The following is a 20865-nucleotide window of genomic DNA, read 5'->3' as shown; positions in this document are numbered from 1 at the left end:
GAGTAAGACCAGAAATACACCGATGAATGGAATGGATTCTTGGTGATCTCTCGTGATCACTCTTACGATGATCACGTATGTGGGTGTTGCATATTCTTGGTGATCTCTCTTACGATGATCGCTATACGTTTGCTTGTCTGCTAGGCATGAAGACATGCCGGCCGGCCAACCACAAGTCAACCACCTTCTCGGCGGTGACCAGCTCCAACGGCGGAGAGAGAGTTACTCCACCGTCTTCAGCGAGCCGTTCGTCATCGTTCACAAGGCCTTGCCGTTCGTAGCTACCCGTCATCGCTCCAAAGCTCTACCCCTATCTGATTTTGCATACTCTGTACACTTAATTAGTTGACAGTTCTTCTAAATTTCTGAATACTGATGTTACAAGACGGATGGATCAGCATTGTCAAGAAAAAGATGGATGAATCAAGCTGAAGAATAGGTTCAGAAGAAATAGAGCGATGCAAACAGTTGCTAGTCGACAAACGCGGTGGGTTGGCTTTAACTACATGCGGAGAATGATCTCTGCAGGATGCCCAGGATCTGTTACGATCCCTGACTCTGCAGCACCAACGGCAACATGCACTGTTGGACTGGTGCGGAGAGCAGCCTGAAACTGACGAACGGGTTCAGAAAATGGGAGAGGGTGTTCAGTCAAGCAAATGTTCAGATTAATTCTATCGTCTTCGGTGTTGTGAGACCCAACCGTACTACGCGGGCGCTGTGACCGAGCCTGAAGTACACCGGCTCGGCTCGAGCTGAACACTAATAATTACTTGAGGAAGAGAGGCCCATCCGTCAGGGCACATGAATGATAGCTAATCTGTTGCATATTCAAGCACACAATTTGTTCCTATCTCTGAATAATAAGACCCGCCGTGCGCACTTGTCCACGTACGGTTCACTGCAGCACCAACGGCAACGTGCACTGTTGGATCATGGTAGCTGGGAGCAGCCTGAAACTGACGAACGGGTTCAGAAGCTGGGAGAGGATGTTCAGTCAAGCAAATGTTCAGATTCTACTGTCTTCGGTGTTGTGCGATCCAGCCGTACTACGCGGGCGCTGCGACCGAATCCGAAGTACAACGACTCGAGGTGGACACTCAGGATCGCTGATCAATGAAAAGAACACATGAAACCACCCTCCTCTCACCTGTATCCCTCTTCTTACACGGTTTTGGCCCAAACGTACGTACACGGCTACCTAAAATTAACCACATTTTCCTTGCTAAACCGTGGCAAGGTCAATAAAAAAACATGATGTATGATTTGGTCCGCACTAGTAGTATCTTTGTATGCATCCGAATCCGAAGCAAGCAAGTGACACCTCAAAGTCTACCCTCGAACTTCTTGTATGCACTAGTATCTTTGTCAGGCTTGGGGGTTGCTAGCTGCATTTACTCCGGCAGTTCAGTTCAGCAGTGGCCTCGTCGCCTGGATCATCAGGTGAAACCAGGTGACGGCGGCGGCAAGTAATTCAGCGCCAGATAAAACTTCGAGCATGTTGCAAATTCTGGCTCTTTACTGACGATTGACACACAAACCTGGTCTGTCAGTTGTTGGCTTCAGTCCATCAGTTTGTTTGTCCGAGGGTTCGTGCACGTTGGCTTCAGTTAGTACGTTGGGCGATTTCATCCGTCCCATCCCTTGCCATTTTACTGACGTTTAGGTGAGGTAGCACTGTCTGAAAGAAAGCAAGCTTCATATAGTAACCAATTTAAACTGACCTCAGGGTCATGTCGCCTACTCTAATCAACGCGTTGATCTCTCTCTAAAATAAGGTTAAGCTTCTCATCAACTATACGTACAGAACAAGACCCAGATCTCCAAGTCCTGAAGAATGGCTCAGCTAAGCTAAGGCTTTGCAGTTAGTGGGTCAAACAGGAACTCCAACACCCTTTCGCCGCCCCATTTGTCACTGAAGCCACTTTGATAATGATGCACCATCAGCTGCTCATTATTCAATCAATCAGTGATTAAATCAAGGCTGCTACCAACTCACACGCTCATATACATTAACCCCATTATTAAACCCCCCCCTAAGCTTCCAGTCAGTTTCCACATATATAGTACTAGAAGAATCTGTGGCGTGCCAGGTCAGTCGTCATGCCAGTGCCTTGAGATCAAGCCTACCTAAAAGTCAAAGCCTCACTGCTTATATAATGGGGAGGAACCCCCTGTGGCCATGGATCTGAGCATCGTGTCACGAGACTCACAACTCACACCTCGATCGGCTAGATCCACTCCGGTGTGGGTTTTGAAGTTACCGTGTGATTCCAGCGGATCGGAGAGAGGGCGAACAACAGCATGGACTCGACGCAGCAGCTCGCGCTCCGGCCGGTCTCCACCAAGAGATGCTTTGGCGGGGACGGCAGGGCGGTGTCGGCGAGTGAGCCGTCGAGCCTCACCAACGCGTCCTTCAGGGTGTACTACAGCCTGCGCGGCGCCGGCGTGCCGTTCCTGTGGGAGTCCGCGCCCGGCACGCCAAAACGGGGCGCGGCTGCCGTCTCGCCGGGAAAAGACTCGCTCCAGGCCACGACGGCGACGGCTCGGGCGAGCGGCGGCGCTGCCGGCGCCGGTGGTGGTGCTACGCGGCTGGTGCCGCCCATCTCGCCGCCACCGTCGTACCAGTCGGAGTCCCAGCTGAAGGGGAAGAGGGGATGCAGGCAGAGGGTGCAGTCGTGGCCGGAGGCGACGGGAGGCATCGTGAGGGCGGTGCTCGGAGTGCTCGGGATGAGGAAGAGCCGCCGCAGGTCGCGCGGGCTGCCGCTGCGTTGCTAGTTTGTTTGCCACTGGGCTAGCTACAAGTAGGGAATCAATCTTGGCCGTTAATAAAACATCACGGACGGTTACGGATGCAATACGTGTAAACTTAAGGACGACAAGATTTTAATTTTTATGATCATATGTTGTCATGCGTAATACTCCCTCCGTTTCAAAATACAAGACCTTTTAAAAATTTCACTAGAAGACTACATACGGAGCAAAATGAGTGAATTCATATTCTAAAATATGTCTATGTACATCTGTATGTAGTTCATATTGCAATCTCTAAAAGGTCTTATATTAAGGAACGGAGGGAGTATATGGAACCTGCTGGATGCACATACTCTCGTGGCAGCCGTCTTGTGCGCTCGCCACGCGTTTCGCAGGCGCGCGCACAGCGTGGTCTCCCTCGTCCTTATCTCCTCGAGTGAACATCGCTCGCCCACTCATTTCTTTCCTAATCCGTTTCTATCTCTTTCCTATTCTCTCTCCTTTAAAACTGATTGGATCTCGTCGGTGGGGCCTTCTCCATGCTACTCCGGTGATGCTGCGATGGTTGCCGCCGTGCTGCAAGCAGATGTTGTGACGGTGGCTCGGGCTACTCCGGCGATGTTGTGATGGCCGTTGTCATGCTACGAGGCGATGTTGCGACGACGACTATGGCTACTCCGGCGATGCTGTGATGATCGCCATTGTGCTGCGAGCTGATGTTGTGACGACGGTTGTGGCTACTCTGGCGATGCTGTGATGGTCGCAGTTGTGCCGCGAACCGATGCTGCGACGACGGCTATGGCTACTCCGGCGATGATGTGATGGTCGCAGTTGTGCCGCGAACCGATGCTGCGACGGCAGCTATGGCTACTCTGGCGATGTTGTGATGGTCGTCATCATGCTTCGAGCTGATGCTGCGACGGCTGCTATGGCTACTTCAGTGACGCTGGGACGCCGCCGGGCTACAAGTCGGTGCTACGATGACGACTCGACGACGTGCTGCGAGATGTTTATGCGACGGTGGCTCGGGCTGTTCCGACGAGGCTGCGAGCCGGTGCTGCAAGTCCACCGGAGCTGGAGCTGTGAGTGCACTAGAGCCGGAGTAGCAAGCTACTGCTAGGAGTGGTGCTGGGACGCGCTGTGAGGAAGATGGAGGCTGGTCCTTGTATTTTCTGTGCGCAAGAAAAAAATGTGCAAAAGAAGAGTGAAAAGATCGAACGGTCGCACTCGAACGCATCATACGGCTATCAGGAAGGCTGTTATTTTGCCTCTACATCCGCATGCCGCCTAGCAGCCTCCCTAATGTATTGAGGTATTTTTTTTGACAAGGAGAGAAAATTAAACAGTTACTTTCCGATCAAGTTAAGCATTGTGACACAAACCACCAACACCAAGGCGCAACCAGATGACAAGGGCAGTGATGCACCACCGACGGTCATGGTGGTGCAGACGCGGGCGCACATGTGCGAGAGGGCTAGGAATATCAGTTGAGAGAGCCAGTGTTGACCTGGCCTTGCCCTTGAGCATGAGGTGTTGACCTTTTTTGCGGTGCTTGATGTTAGTGCTGGTGAAGTAGGCGAAGGTGCGGGCGTTGAGGAGGAAGAACAAGTTGTTGTCGCTGGTGGTTTTCGTGTCGGCCAAAGTGGTGCAGTTGCAGTGGCAGTACACATACTTGCCCACTTTTCCAACTGAGTCGTTCTTGTACATGAATTCTTCATAAAGAGAGAGACAAACGAGAGTTATTTTCGGTTAAAAAACAAAATGCACACAGGTTGATCAATCGGTCGTTTTTTGCCTAATTAGTCCTCCTTAATAATGAAGCTATTGAAGAAGAATTGGATGGTGCGGGCCCACTTCATGTACTTGTCCTTGCTTTTTGTGACGGCGCACGCCACCCGTCCACGTCGTCGATGATGTATCTCTTACCGATAGGCAACGGCGGCGATGAGCAGGATGAAGAAAAAGATGATCGGATAAGTCATCGATTGATTAGATCTTAGAGAACACTTGGTACCGTGGATGTGTAGAGTGGCGTCTTGAATTATAAGCCGAGTAGATGGAAGTGCCAAAAGAAAAAGATGGATAGGATTAAGGATGGTGATGGGAGTTAAGTGAGTTACATCAATTAGACCTTTATAAAAGTGGAGAGCTTGGTGTTATGTACTTTGGCAGGAGCAATGCTATATTCACGGCGGACTTTTACAACGTGGTTATGACTCTTGAATATAAATGTTGAATCTTATTTGGCCTTTCGCACAAAATAAGTGAAGTCGCGCTTGGCGGACCTCACACATTTAGCCAGCGGAAGAATTAAAAAATTACGTAAATGTTATTTGGCGACTGTTATTTGCGGGCCAAGTTTGTATTATAACTCTACCGGTCGTGGTGCATATTTTTATTTTTGTCTATGCATAGTAAATTAAACATGATTTATATTAAATTTTCATACTTATTTATTTTTATTTGGTGCATAATAATTTTTTAGTGAGTCTATTTTGTTTATTACTTAGTTGAATAGTCAACCACATAATAATGTGGCTGAATATTAATCATTGTGTTTCTTTGGTATGAAGTTATAGTATATCATTTGTCATTGAAATCTTTGGGTTGTGCTAAATTTAAATTGTAATGTGCAACAGAAGTTTTCTTTGAAATATGTTTCGACAATTGTATAAATTATGTATTGTATAGATATATCAGTGTGGTATATCATGGTAGAGATCTCTAAAATATACAATCTAGAAAATATCTTAATGGTGGTTTGTAGGATATGGTTAGGTCAGTTCAAAGTGTATCTATTGGATTGCCCTATTAGATTTTTGTGATTTTATCACAAACCAACTGAGAGGGTCAGGGTTAGCAGCCGAGGGAGAGATGCCAGAGATGAATGGGCGGCTACAGCATCCTCCATACACGCACACAAGTTGTTCGACGAGATGCCTGAGAGAGGAATTGAGTAAGTGCGTAAGAGCACCTCTAGCAGACCCTGCATTCCGCCCCAGCCCGCGAAATAACCGCTAAATTGCGGGTCGGGGTCGGAACATCCGCACGATCAGACCTGTATCCCGCCCCGGCCCGCAATTTTTTTTGCGAGGCGCGACAAATCTTCTCCCCCAACCTTTATCTTCACGGGCTGGGAGGCCGACCCGAGCTGAACCCCTATCCGGCGCGAGATTTGGCGGGAGGGACATTTCCGCACGCCCTTTCCCCGCTCCCCGCACCCTCCGCCACCATTGCCCCCCTCTGCAAGCTTCGGTTCCTCCTCCCCGACCGTTCCTCGCCGCCATGGAGGACCCCATGCTGTCCCCCGTCACCGTCGAGGTCGCGCATGCTCCTTTCCCTCGGGCGGATCTCGTCGCCGGCCATGTTGCCCCCGCCGCCGTCGCCCAAGCACACGCCACGCCTTCCCGCAAGCGGCAGGGCAACGTGGTCGTTCAGAGCGGGAATCCGGCTGCCCTCGCCGCGAAGGCCCGCGCTCCGGGTGCCAACGCCGCAGTGCGATCCCGTCCGACGACGGAGAAGGCCGGCAAGGCCGCGAGCGTAAAGCGGAGGAAGGTTCCGGCTTCAAGGAGGCCACCTTATTCAACCTCTGAGTTCATCCCCCCGCAAGGAGGTGCTCCAGCGATGCCGTTGAACGATCCCGCTCCCCCCGCGACCGAGTTGTTCGACAAAATGGCCGGAAGGTATGTCTCTTCGGTCTTGGCGATTCCCTTTCATTTTTCGCCATTAGTCTCGATAGCTCGTGTCTTGTTATAGTTCGCTATAGCGGTGGTTCGAACAATGCAACAACCGAGTTCATGAACATGTTGGACACGAACGCGGTTGACATTTATCAAGCCTCTTTCGAACCATTCAACTACAATGAAACGGACGGCAGCGTGGATGATCATGGTGCTGCGGACGAATTGGAGGAGATCGAAGCGGAAGCGTTTGAGCAATCGCAAGCAAAGAGTGGGAAAAGCCAAAGATCGAAGAAATACACGATCTTGGAAGATCAAGCTTTGATCCAAGCATGGAGTGCGGTGTCTCTTGATGCATGCACGGGTGTTTCTCAAACTGCCAAGAGATATTGGCAAAGGATCAAAGATCAATACTTCCGCATTATGAAAAAGTATCCTAATAGGACTTGTCGTGGTTTTGTCACGGCAGATGTCCTCGTGAAAGGACTTAGTATGGGAACCATCGCACTTTGGTGGCGACTCAAAGGGGTTGAACAGGAGGAACGCGGCGGGTTACCCAGGTTCGGCCCCTCGCGTGGAGGTAATAGCCTACTCCTGCTTGGCGTGTATTGATGTGGATTCGATTACAAGAAAGGCGTAACTCGCCTTACCTAGCACTCGATGATTTCTAACCTATCTATCCCCCTCCAAACTCGCCTTTATATAGCGGTCGAGGCTTTAGGGTTTACAAGAGTCCCTTCCTCTTTACAAATCGTGACCACCGCGGTCTCTGAGTCGCCGTCTTGCAAAACCCAGAGACCTTCCATAAATCATAACCATCCTGCGGCCTTGAACCGCCCAGGCTGAGGCCCAACTAGCCCTAAAGGATGAATCGCCTTACTAGTAACCCGGCCCATATTGGGCGGGTCACTTGATAAGCAATATCCCCAACATTAGGGCCCAAATTGACTTGAATCTTCATGCCAATGCTTCTGTTTTAGTTGAAGGTGATTCACTCCTTTGTGTTCCTCCATACGCCAGAAATTTTAACTCGCCAACTGGTACCGGAAAAATCTTTGAGCCGCCGATGCATTTCCCGTCAGCACTTTCCTTAGCCCTCGATTTTCGGGAAATTTAACACAATCCCAAGGGATCTTTTAGTGCATCATTATCCCAAAATTTTCGGACGTCATCATGGCGAATCTTTTGTTCCCAAACGGTTCCCGCTCACAGCGCCTCGATTCCAGCGCCCGTCCTGATAAATAGGCGGAAGGGACAGGGCTGACACTGGCCACCTACCAGTCTCGTTAGTCCCCCCATTATCGCAACAAAAAACCGCTCCGCTTCCCGAGGGTTTCGCCGCTGGCCGCAACCTCCGCCCCCGTTCGAGGAGCTCCAGCGCCGCCCGCAAGCCGTCGCCGTCGTCGAGCTTCGCACCTTGGTCAATCCGTCCGCCGTTATTGTCCATCGCACCATCACCGACAACCTCGCCGTTCGCCCCGAGCTCCGCCGCCGCCGAAGGCCTCTTCGTTCGTCGGGACCCCCACGCTTCCTCGGCAATCTTCGTCACCGTCGGTCTTCTTCGACCGAGAGCATCATGTTAGGTCCTCGTTCCCCCTCTTAGGAGTAGGTTTATTCTTTGCTCGTATCTTCGCCATGGCCGTAGCTTTGAAGCTTTCCGCTTGTAGTCGTTTATCTCCCTCGAATCCATGAGTCCGAGCGCCGCTAGGGTAGCCAGTGCTTCGAATAATTTTAACCATTCGCTGTTCTTGCGATATTCTGAATACAATACCTTCTCCAAACGAGGGGCATTACCTGATAATATATTGTTCATGCTCAGCCATATTCGTAGGTCTTATATCTGTTCGGCAGATCCATTCCTCATTCATTGTTTGTAAAAAACTGTTTGTAACCTTCGTCCCCCCCTTAGTGCTTCAGAACGAGTAGACCTTACTATCCACAGTAATATTGCCTTTGGAAATAGCCCTGCTTCGATAAGTCGCCACATCAACCCAACCCGGCCTCTTAGTCTGGCGGGTTAATATGAACTGATCCCGATTCACACAGTAGATGTTCGAGACATGTAATACCATACTTCTACCTACTTGTAGCATGGGTGCCGTTTTCAAGAGCGATTGGCTTCCTACCAAAGTTGATGACGCTGTTCTAGCTAATTACGTGAAAGCCGGCTGTTTGGATCCTCAAGATGTCATTGGATGGCGCACCGGGTTGGGAGAAGATCTCCCCAACCCCAAAGAAGGGGAAATAGTAGTCTTTGTGGAACACTTGGAACGGGGCTTTAAGCCACCCGGATCTAAATTTCTTAGGGACGCTTTGACCTTCATGAATGTCCGACTCCAGGGTTTGGGACCCAATTCCATAAGCAACTTGAGTCAGTTCCAAGTCCTTTGCGAAGCTTATCTGCGGATCGAGCCTTCCGTTCCCCTATTCTGGCACTTTTTCCATCTGAATCGCCAGACGGAATTCCACAACGGCCCCAGTTTGGAACTCGGCTGTGTCAACGTCCAGCGCCGTAGGGACAGTCCGTTTCCTTCACTCACCATGCCTAGCCATCCCAAGGGCTGGGGTGAATCTTGGTTTTATTGTAAAGAAACGTCCCCCGCTGGTGAGAACAAACTTCTGGGCTACAGGCCAACCCGCCTTCCAGTTAACTTCAAGATCCTCGACAAGCTCACCGAGGAAGAAGAGTCGGAGTTCATCCCAATTTTGTCTGAACTGAGATCCCTGACGAACAATGGTCTTACCGGGGTTGACCTGATCCGTTGCTGGGTCGAATGGCGGATTCTTCCTCTGAGCCGCCGAGATGGTCTAATGTGTGAATTTGACGGCACTCTGGACCATCCCCAATGCTACTTTCACACAGCATTAACGGAGAAAGACATCGTCGCCATCATCAAAAAACTGACCGGCGAGCCCGCAGGAAAGTGCGGCCAAATCGGCCTTAAGCCCTTCTGCAAGATCAACCCGGCGCCCAAGGTAACCAAAGCTGACCCGCCCTTGATTTTTATTCCTTCTGTTTTATTGTCATTATAAGTTCATGCCATATATCTTTCCAGAAAGGCGACAAGTTCTGGTCTAGGAGACCCAAAAAGCAAGCCATGAAGACTGCTAAGCCGCCCTCCAAGAAAAACAAGGGCAAAGGTAAATCTGTTGCGGCCGAGCCATCTGAAGTCGACGAATCTCAAGCCGGCGACGCACTTTCAGAGGTACAAATCCGTCCCCTTTTTACTCGCCACTTATTACTTTTGACCTCTTATTCATATCTCCCATTCTTCTTGTAACAGAATGAAAATAACGAAAGCCAAGAGGACTCCGTCGAGGTAATTTCTGTTTCCTCCAATTCATCTGCTTCCCCGCCTAAGCCGGCCCGGCGAATATGTGGGAAAGTCCCCTTCTCACATCCAGATGCCCATTTGGACCCAAATTTCTTATTGAAGAGAACACAACACGCCTCAAACCGGAAGACACGAAGTCACTCCGGCGATCTAATATCTGGCTTGCCAGCCACAAACAAAAGAAAACCAAGCGAGGTACCCTTTTTTATATAAGAACAACCATTGTCCGTGCTGCTTTGGATTACATCTGCAACCCGCCTGCATTATTAATGTATAATTCCTGCAGAATTCTCCCCCTTCTTCCGGCGACTCAGCAATGTCAACACTTCCATCAATGATTCGAGTTCCGGGGTAAGTCTTTTGCCTTGACTTTTTGAGAATAATAATCTTTTTCAATTCCTTAACACGTTTATCTCCTCTGGTTAGGGCACAAGCCAAAAAAAGGAAAACCAGTGGATCAATCCCTGACGCAACTTCCGAACTTCCAAGGAAATCAACTCCGACTCAAGAGGATCTGGGTCACGCTGAGCCGGCAATTCAAGTGGGTCTTCCTGAGTCGCCGAAAGGAACAGCTGACGCCCCTGAATCGCCAAACATATTGGCAACAGCGGATGACCCAGATGCTGTAGTCATTACTGGTTCTGGCTTTTCCAAGCCGGCGGCGACAGTTCTGTCCAAACACGTAGCATCCTCCTCTCAAGCAATCCCCGAGTCTGGGCTCTCCAAGGCGAAGCTTTCCGACTATGCAAATCTGGAGTTTAAAGAACTCTGTTCTGGCTTCGCAAGTCGCCTGGAAGCGAGCTATGAGATGGAGAAAAATCTGCTGAAGATGTTAAACGACAAACATGAGGTAAACTTTATACTCTATATTATTCCCAATAACCCCCAAGGGCCGGGTCATCAGTAAAATATGAGCCGGGTCTTTAACAAGCTTCGCGACCAGTAACCCCCAAGGGCCGGGTCATCAGTAAAATGATGAGCCGGGTCTCGATTTCTGTATAATTTCCCTTGAGAAATTATACATTAGCCCCCAAGTGTCAGGGGTATTGCCTTGCAATAATTCTGAGACTTGTCTTTGTTTTAAACTCTCTTTTTTTTAAATAGGAAAACCTTGCCCAGACCGAACTAGCGCTGGGCGACTTAAGGAAAAATTTGGCTGATCAACAAGATGCCCGAACTCAGTCGGAAGATAAGTATAAATTGGCTCTGGTTGAACTAGAAAAGCTCAAAGCCGAGTTAGAAAAAACTCAAGCTGACCAAAACACGGCTTTGAAGAGAGTAGAAAAAGCTGAAGCAAAGCTGGCGACTGTCCAACAGGAGTTGTCCGGCTTAAAACGTCATATCTCTAACATGACGCAAGCCATCTTCGGTAAGTCTTACCTAAATCTCCAATCTTATCCCCTCCTTTGGGCCAAATTCCTGATGTTAAGTTACCGGTTTATCAAATTCCAGGTCCAAGAGTCGCCAACCTGCAAGAAGACTGTGTGTTGATGCTGAAGACGATCTATACGCTGACAGAGCAACTGTACACAGGCAGTGTGTTGACCGTCAAAGCTGTAATGGGCGCAAAAGAGCCGATTACTTCCATCAAGAAAGTACTTGGATGTCTGTCCACACTTCCTCCCCAGATTGGCGAGTTAACTCGGTCAGCCGCCCGGAAGGGCGTCCTGACGGCCCTGAGTCGCTGCTTAGCGTATGCTCCGGAGATTAATTTGGAAGAAGTAGTCGTCGGCTTCCCTCAGCTCAAAGACGATGGCTCGGAATTCATGGAAGAGGATTACCAGAAAATTGTCAAGGATTCTCGGTTGGCTGCAACCCAACTCGCCGCCAGTCTTGATTTAACGAAGTATCAGGCGGCTTATGATGGTAAGAATAAGAAAATCAGCCCGCCAACCTTCGTGGTGACCAACCTAATTCCTCGGCGACCCAAGAATCCCTTCGACTGGGAAGCAGACCTGGCATCAATCTTGACCGATGAAGACGATTTTGCTTCTTTGTCCAGGTGCAATTGGGTCTTGGGCGATTTACAAATCGAAGCTGGTCAAAGCTCACGCCAGGACTTAGCGGAGTAGACTTTTCTTGAATTTGGCCCGCGAGCCATGTAATAGTCAGTACTATCTTTTGATGACGTCTTCTGCAAGAAAAACACTTATACCGCTTTTGAGGTGGTTTGAAATATTTGGTCCGCCCTTATAAGAATCTTCTGCAATGCTTAATCCGCCAAGGATAAAACCCTGAACACATCATCTGTGAAAATTTCCAAGATTAAACCATAACACAAGTAATTTTGTCGGCTCATACGATCGCGACAGGGGGAGGCGAGTCAGAAGGCCCGTGCACCCACCTTAAATGCAGGTTTCGTCGGCTCATACGGTCGCGACAGGGGGGGCGAGTCAGAAAGCTCGTGCACCCACCCTTAATGCAGGTTTCGTCGGCTCATACGGTCGCGACAGGGGGAGGCGAGTCAGAAAGCTCGTGCACCCACCCTTAATGCAGGTTTCGTCGGCTCATACGGTCGCGACAGGGGGAGGCGAGTCAGAAAGCTCGTGCACCCACCCTAAATGCAGGTTTCGTCGGCTCATACGGTCGCGACAGGGGGGGGGGCGAGTCAGAAAGCTCGTGCACCCACCCTTAATGCAGGTTTCGTCGGCTCATACGGTCGCGACAGGGGGAGGCGTGTCAAGAAGCTCGTGCACCCACCCTTAATGCAGGTTTCGTCGGCTCATACGGTTGCGACAGGGGGAGGCGAGTCAGAAAGCTCGTGCACCCACCCTTAATGCAGGTTTCGTCGGCTCATACGGTCGCGACAGGGGAAGGCGAGTCAGAAAGCTCGTGCACCCACCCTAAATGCAGGTTTCATCGGCTCATACGGTCGCGACAGGGGGAGGCGAGTCAGAAAGCTCGTGCACCCACCCTGAATGCATGTTCTGTCGGCTCATAAGGTCGCAACAGGATGACACAAATTTATCTTTTTAAGGGAGAAGCCCCCAAGTCGGAGAACATTTTATTACTTCATAATGAAACTGAAAAACTTACAAAGCATGGAGTTTTTAAGAACTCAAGTGTAGTAAGGCCGCAAATGGGCAATATTCCAAGGGCGAGTTGACTCAGCCTCTGTAGTCGGTCGATCAGGCCGAAGATCCATCAAGTAGTAAGAGCCATTGCGGAGGTTCTTGCTGGCGACGAAAGGCCCTTTCCAAGGGGGCGAAAGCTTGTGCATGCCTGCCCGATCCTGTATCAGACGAAGTACCAAGTCGCCCTCCTGGAAAGCCCGACTCTTAACCCGGCGACTATGATAACGCCGCAGATCTTGCTGATAGATGGCCGATCGAGCCGCCGCTAAGTCACGCGCCTCTTCCAAGGCATCCAAGGAGTCCTGACGCGCCAACTCGTTATCTTGCTCCACATATGCGGCGACTCTAAGAGAATCATGTCTTATGTCGGTAGGAAGGACAGCTTCTGCTCCATAGACCAAAAAGAAAGGGGTGAACCCTGTGGACCGATTCGGGGTGGTCCGGATGCTCCATAATACCGAAGGTAGTTCCTCAACCCAACACCCTGGGGTCCTTTCCAGAGGAACCATGAGGCGAGGTTTAATCCCTCGTAGGACTTCCTGATTCACCCGCTCTGCTTGCCCGTTTGACTGCGGGTGAGCAACTGCAGAAATATCAAGCCGGATATGTTCACGGCGACAGAAATCCAGCATCGCTCCTTGGGACAAGTTAGTACCATTGTCCGTGATAATACTGTGTAGATATCCAAAACGGAAAATCAGCTTTTTCAGAAATTTGACCGCAGTCTCCGCATCGCAAGCTCCAACAGGTTCCGCCTCAACCCATTTAGTGAACTTATCAACCGCCACCAATAAGTGAGTTTTCTTGTTAGAGGACATCTTAAAGGGAACGACCATGTCCAGCCCCCAGACCGCGAAAGGCCAAGTAATGGGAATCATCCTCAATTCTTGAGCCGGCACATGAGCCTGTTTCCCATATCGTTGGCACCCCTCACACCGTCGTACTATATCTTCTGCATCTGCATGAGCCGTCAACCAGAAGAAACCATGTCGAAAAGCTTTTGATACCAAAGAACGTGACCCGGCGTGATGCCCGCAGTCTCCAGAATGGATGTCATTTAGGATTACGCATCCTTCCTCGGAAGAAACGCACCGCTGAAAGACCCCTGAAGCACTTCGTTTATATAGTTCGCCATTAATGATGACCATGGACTTGCTACGTCGAACGATCTGGCGGGCCAAAACTTCGTCGGTGGGTAACTCGCCACGAGCGAGATAAGCCAGATAAGGAAGAGCCCAATCCGGAGTGGCATGGAGAGCCGCCACAAGCTGAGACTCGGGATCCGGTATCGCCAATTCCTCCTCCGTGGGCACAGTCACCGACGGTTTATGCAAAACATCCAAGAAAACATTAGGGGGGACCGGTTTTCTCTGTGAGCCGAGTCGCGAGAGGGCATCAGCTGCTTCGTTGAGTCGCCGATCAACGTGATCAACCTGGTACCCATGAAAATAGCCCGCCACGTCAGATACAGCTCGCCTGTAAGCCGCCATCATAGGATCCCGGGAGTCCCAGGTACCCAAAACCTGTTGCGCCACCAAATCTGAATCCCCAAAGCATCTAACTCGGGTTAGGTTCATCTCTTTTGCCAGTCGCAAACCGTGAAGCAGGGCTTCATATTCTGCCGCATTATTTGTGCAAGGGAACATGAGGCGGAGAACATAGCAGAACTTATCTCCTTGAGGGGATATCAACACCACACCAGCCCCCGAGCCCTCCAACTGCCTAGATCCATCAAAGTAAATAGTCCAATAGGTAAGGTCAGGCCGATCTTCCGGAGCCTGAAGCTCCGTCCAATCGTTAACGAAATCAACTAGTGCCTGGGACTTGATGGCCGTGCGGGGGGTATATTGTATGTGATGCGACCCAAGCTCTATCGCCCATTTGGTGATTCGCCCTGTTGCCTCCCGATTTTGGATGACGTCACCGAGGGGCGCGGAACTGCCCACGGTGATCGGGTGCTCCTGGAAATAATGTTTAAGCTTTCGACTCGCCATGAACACCCCATAGACCAGTTTCTGCCAATGTGGGTATCGCTGTTTGGAAAGAGTTAACACCTCACTAATAAAGTACACCGGGCGTTGCACCGGGTATTCCTTTCCTTCCTCCTTTCTTTCGACGACCACAGCCACGCTGACCGCTTTGGAATTCGCGGCGATATACAGGAGCATGGGCTCCTTTTCAGTGGGAGCTGCCAGGACCGGCGGGTTAACCAATTGATGCTTCAAGGCCTGAAGCGCTTCGTCTGCCTCCTCTGTCCATACGAACCGGTCGGACTTTCTCAACAATTGATAAAGAGGAATCGTCTTTTCTCCGAGGCGGCTCACGAACGACTTAGAGCCGCAATGCGACCCGCCAATCGCTGAACTTGATTAACATTCGTCGGCTTGCCGAGGGAAGTAACCGCTTCAATTTTGTCCGGGTTAGCCTCGATGCCGCGCTCCGATACCAAGAAACCCAGTAGTTTTCCCGCAGGTACGCCGAAAACGCATTTGGTAGGATTTAGCTTCATCTGATATACCCGTAAATTATCAAAGGTTTCCTTAAGGTCTTCCAGAAGTGTTTCCTCCCGGCGGGTCTTGATCACAATGTCGTCAACATAAGCATGGACGTTGCGGCCGATTTGGTTATGAAGACAATTCTGGATGCAGCGTTGATAAGTCGCCCCTGCGCTCTTGAGCCCGAACGGCATGGACACATAGCAAAAGGCCCCGAAGGGGGTTATGAAGGCCGTATTCTCCTGATCTTCCACAACCATTTTAATCTGATGATAACCTGAATAAGCGTCCAAAAAGCACAATCGTTCGCATCCCACCACCGAGTCAATGATTTGGTCGATGCGGGGAAGAGCGAAAGGATCCTTGGGACAAGCTCTGTTGAGGTTCGTATAGTCAATACGCATACGGAACGTGCCATTCTTCTTGAGTACTAACACCGGGTTAGCCAGCCATTTGGGATGAAAGACTTCCACGATGAACCCGGCGGCTAAAAGACGGGCGACTTCCTCTCCAATCGCCTTCCGTCGCTCCTCGTTAAACCTGCGAAGGTATTGTTGGACAGGTTTGCATTTTGGGTCAATATTAAGATGGTGCTCAGCGAATTCTCTCGGTACACCCGGCATGTCAGAGGGTTTCCATGCGAAGATGTCCCGATTCTCACGGATGAATTCGATGAGCGCGCTTTCCTATTTGGGATCCAGACCCGTCCCAATGGTGAACTGCTTGGATGAATCGCCAGGAATGAAGTCGATTGTCTTAGTATCCTTCGTCGGCTTGAATTTGAGGGGCGACTCAGAATCTGTAGTCGGCTTCTTGAGTGGTGACATGTCTGCCGGGTCAACATTGGCCCGGTGGTGTTTGAGCTCTTCCGCCGCACAGGCGACCTCCGCATAAGCCGCGTCCCCTTCCTCGCACTCCTTTGCGATTCTTCTGTCTCCATCGATCGTGATGGGTCCTTTGGGACCCGGCATTTTTAGTTTGAGGTAGACGTAGCACGGGCGGGCCATGAAACGGGCGTAAGCCGGTCGCCCGAACAGCGAGTGGTATGGGCTTTTCAGTTTGACCACCTCGAAGATTAGGGATTCCGACCTGTAATTCTGCGCAGTCCCAAATGCCACTGAGAGCCTGACCCGGCCTATGGGATAAGCCGACTTGCCCGGGACAATGCCATGGAAAACCGTGGTTGAAGGCATCAAGTCTTTTTCCGATAGATTCATCCTCCGAAAGGTGTCGAAGTATAGGATATTAATGCTGCTTCCACCATCCATCAATACCTTTGACAAGGTGTAACCCCCCACTTGGGGAGCCACGACTAATGCCAGGTCGCCCGGGTTATCTATTCTTGGCGGGTGATCCTCTCTGCTCCACGATATGGTCTGCTCGGACCAATGGAGATACCTGGGAATCGCCGGCTCAGTGACGTTGTACGCCTGGTGATTTACCTTTTTATCACGCCTGCAAGCATTAGTGGTGAAAACGTGGTACTGCCCATTACTTAGCTATTTGGGGTTGCTGCGGAAGCCCCCGTTGTCATACTGGTCCTGTGGAGCCCCCTGTGGGGGCGGCTGTTGGAAAACTCCCGGCAGGTTGTACCGCCGTTGGTGGTGCACCGGGTACTGGCCGCCGCCCGGGTGCGGGCCTCCCTGAGCCTCCTGTTCGGGAAAGCCGCCGAAGGGGTTGTGCCTTTGGTTGGGCGTGGCGAGTTGGTCCTGGCGACGGTTCGGATCTTCGCTTTGGCTATTCTTAATTGCCTCGGCCCGAAATTCTCGCATCACGAAACAGTTCTCCCACGAGTGGCTGGCCGGGCCGTCGGCCGTGGCGTGGTGCGGGCAAGGGCCTTTGAGTAGCTCTTCATAATTACGCGGCCTTTTCCCACTAAAGCCTCGATTCTTCTTTTTGCCGTCGTTGGCGTTGGTGTTGGCGACCAAATCCGCGGGCTCCTCTTGTGACCTACGCTTGCCGTTGGTCCCCTGGTTGTGACGGTTGCGGCCTTGGTGGCGGGTGTTGTTTTTGGTCGAATCTCCCTTCTTGGGCGAGTTACTCTTTCCATCCTCGCCGGGATCCTTGGTATCATCGGCCTCGGCGTACCTAGTGAGGGTGTCCATCAGTTCGCCCATATCCTGAACTTTCCGTTTGAGTCGCCCCAATTTCTGGACCAGCGGTTCATAGTGGCAGTTGTGCTCGAGGATAAGCACAGCTTGCGCTGCCGTGATGCCATCCGATGAATGGATAATTTCCGCGACTCGCCGCGACCAATGGTGCGCCGACTCATCCGGGCGTTGTACGCAGTGTTGTAAGTCGACGATCGTCATCGGCCGTTTACAGGTTCCCCGGAAGTTTCTGATGAAACGCTCTTTTAGCTCGGCCCAGGACTGGATAGAATTGGGGGGTAAGTTTTTCAACCAAGTGCGCGCTGATCCCTCGAGCATCATGGTGAAGTACCTGGCGCAAACCGCCTCGTTTACGTCGAGCATGTCCATGGCGATCTCATAGCCCTCGATCCATGATGTTGGTTCGAGATCTGGTGTGTAATTAGGCACCTTTCTTGGTCCTTTGAAATCTTTGGGCATTCTTTCGTTTCGAAGGGCTAGGGACAAGCAGGGCACCCCAACTCGCCCTCCGGTCCCCGCGAGGGGAGTCTGGGCCTCTTGAATGTTGGGTGGATCCCTGCCCGACGGGTTCCGCTCGGGCGGGTTGTCCTGCGGGAAGTGTCGCGGGGCACTGTTTACGGCTGGCTGATCCTCCGGCCTACTCCTCGTGTAGCTCGCCTGGGGGGTGGAGTGCAATCTCTCAGGGCTGTGCGAGAACTGCGCGTTTTGGACCACCGCCGTTTTCAACATCTCGATGGCGTTCCTTGCTTCAATCTCAGTTGGGGTGTTGCTGTGGATCAGAAGAGACTCCAAATGGCGAGTTGCGGCAAGCACGTTGTCCACCGGGTTAGAGAAGTGGCCTCGAGGGGTACGGAAACGAGGAATTTGAACCTCAGTCGGCTGAATCGGCGGGTTAGGAGGGCGGCCCGGTCCTCCTGCTGGGGCGGCTCTCATCCCGGGTGTCTGGGGAGTGTCGAACAGGCGAGTCGGATTGAGATCATGGGGCAGGCGACCCTGGTGTCTCCGCTGATGGACGGCGTCGGACGCGCGCTGCTGTCTTTCAAGCCGCCAGTTGTCGGTGTTCAATCGCATCCTTTCGGCCGTAATCTGGGCTTGTCGAGTTTCCATCCTGGCGGACTCCGTCTCAGCATCCTGATGGGACTTTGCCACCGCCTCCCTCAGCTTTGCTAACTCTGCGTTTATCTCTTCTTGGTTCTCTGGCGTGAGGGGGGTTGACATTAGTCTCGTGATTTCCGCCGCTAAATCCACCAGGACTGCTGACGCACTTCTGGATGTCCCGCCGGTCCCATCGCCCCCGGCGGGGTTCTGTGCGGGTTGAGTCGCCCCGGCCATGTAGATGGCGATCTGGCGGCGGGTTCGATCGAGGATTTCCAGATCCATGGCCAATGACAAGCCTCCGAGACCGTCTCCGTGGAGGGACTGGATGGAATCTGAACAGGACTGCACGCATATTTCGGTCGCTTCAAGGGCGTTGGGAGAATATCAAGCCTATGTGCAGCCGTTGGGCAGCTTGCTTGGAGCAAGTACGCAATGCACCTTCAAGTGGCACCATGGAGTCCGACTTTGTGAGTTTGTTTTTCCTTTGTTCAAGTTGTGCATCATCATAATGTATTATGGAAATGATTGCATCACTTTGTTCACATTTTGTAGGACAAGATTGCTCAACATAGATACAAGGACATGGAAGCTTCGGAAGGAAAATTCTTCAAAGTAGAGCATTGTTGGGAGTTGCTCCAAAAGTGCGAGAAGTGGAAGTTGATCGACAAAGAATCCCCACCAAAGAGAGGCTCACTTATAAACATGGATGAAGATGAGGATGATGATGGCCCATGAAATTTGCACAAGCCCGATGGTGACAAGAAGACTAAAAAGAAGATGAAGAGAGAGCAAGAAGCAGCGAGTTTGAGGGAGAAGATTGATGCCATGGTGCAATCAAACGAGTTGATGTTGTTGAAGCCGTTGGAGATCAAGAAAGAGTTGACCGAGAAGAAGGCAAAAGAGAAGCAAGAAAAATGCCAAATGCTCAAGGAAGAGGGGCTCCGCAAAGCTGTCATTGAGGAGAGAAAAGCACGCGCCTTTGAAAACAAATCGATGTCATTGTTGCTCGCCGAGGAGAACAAGATCATGTCAATGAACCGCAATGACATGGATGACCTCACCAAAACATGGCATGATATGACAAGGAGAAAGATCTTGAAGAGGAGAATGGTCGCCTCGGCCGGTCCCTGTTCCAGTTTCGGTGATGTTTTCTCTGCTCCATATGGTGCCAATGTGGATGATTTCGGTGCCGGAGTTGGAACAAGCGACGGAGGTGGATTCGGTGGCGCCAATGAACTTTAATATGGAGTCCATGGCGCGGAGTGAAGATCGACCCCCAAGATGATGCTGGACATGGGCGCAAACCTTTGCATGCCCTCTTTTGCGTAATGAACTTCGATTTTATTTGCGCGCAAACTGTTTATGTCGTTTGAATTTGAACTTGTTTGCCAAACCCTATAGCAAATGCGAGATTTGCAGTTTTTCTGTTTGCGGGTCGTCGCGGTGGAGCCCGAGCAGAACCCGCAGAAACCGACCCTTAAAAAAACATATTCCGCGAATATATATTTTTACGAATCCGTTTATGGATCTGCATCTGTGCCAGCCCGCGCCGGCCCACAAAAATGATTTTGCGCGAACTGCAAACGCGTTTTGCGGGCCGGCGGGATGCGGGGTGTGCTAGAGTTGCTCTAAAGGCATACCATAAAAACAACAAAAGGAAAAATAAACCGTCTACGTGGCATGGCTTGTTAGTACCAAATTTGAGAGGGGGTAGAATGGGGGTAGAATTTTGTTAAAATTGGGTAAAATCTGTCAAAAGGGTAATCATGGGGGTAAAAATATATTTAACTCTAGATTGAAATGTGACTATCTCACTTTATCAAAACAAATATCTCGGTTGCTGAGCGCAACATCAGCAAGTGTGATTGATTTGCTTTGCATTAGTTTGGTTACTTGAGGCCGGGGGCTCATGTGAGATAGATGATAGAGACGTGGGTCAATGTCACATCATCACCCTTCTTCTTTTGAGAGGTCTTCGGAGCAGGAGACAAGGGTCAAGCCGAAGTGTGTAGTATTTTTTCTAAACATCAAATCATGTAGACCCTTACAGCCTACCTCCTCACATTCTTGGCAAAGATAGTATTACAGTGCACTCATTAAGTGCACATGCTGACATGCATTTATATTTTATAGCCATGAGCAGGGGTAGAGCTTCCGGTAGGGCGGTGTTGGGCATTCACCCCACCTTGATTTCTAAATATTTTAAGTAAATTATCAAAAATTATCACATAACCGTGTCGAGCAGCTATCACAATATGATTTTGTGCGAAAAACAATCAAAATTTTCCTAATCAATGATAAAAAAACTATCAAAAAAT

The 20865-nt window shown here is 50.7% G+C and overlaps 1 protein-coding gene across 1 annotated transcript; it reads left to right on the top strand.

Annotated features, from left to right (window-relative positions):
• The first annotated feature begins 1829 nt into the window (after positions 1-1829).
• LOC123399166 lies at positions 1830-2904 on the top strand. Its single transcript, XM_045093596.1, has one exon. It carries the CDS (start codon positions 2305-2307, stop codon positions 2776-2778), a length of 474 nt encoding a protein of 157 aa, XP_044949531.1. The 5' UTR covers positions 1830-2304; the 3' UTR covers positions 2779-2904.
• Positions 2905-20865: the final 17961 nt, after the last annotated feature.

Source organism: Hordeum vulgare, chromosome 5H (genome assembly GCF_904849725.1).
Source record: "Hordeum vulgare subsp. vulgare chromosome 5H, MorexV3_pseudomolecules_assembly, whole genome shotgun sequence".
NCBI lineage: Eukaryota > Viridiplantae > Streptophyta > Magnoliopsida > Poales > Poaceae > Hordeum > Hordeum vulgare.
This window is presented reverse-complemented; position numbering and strand designations above follow the sequence as displayed.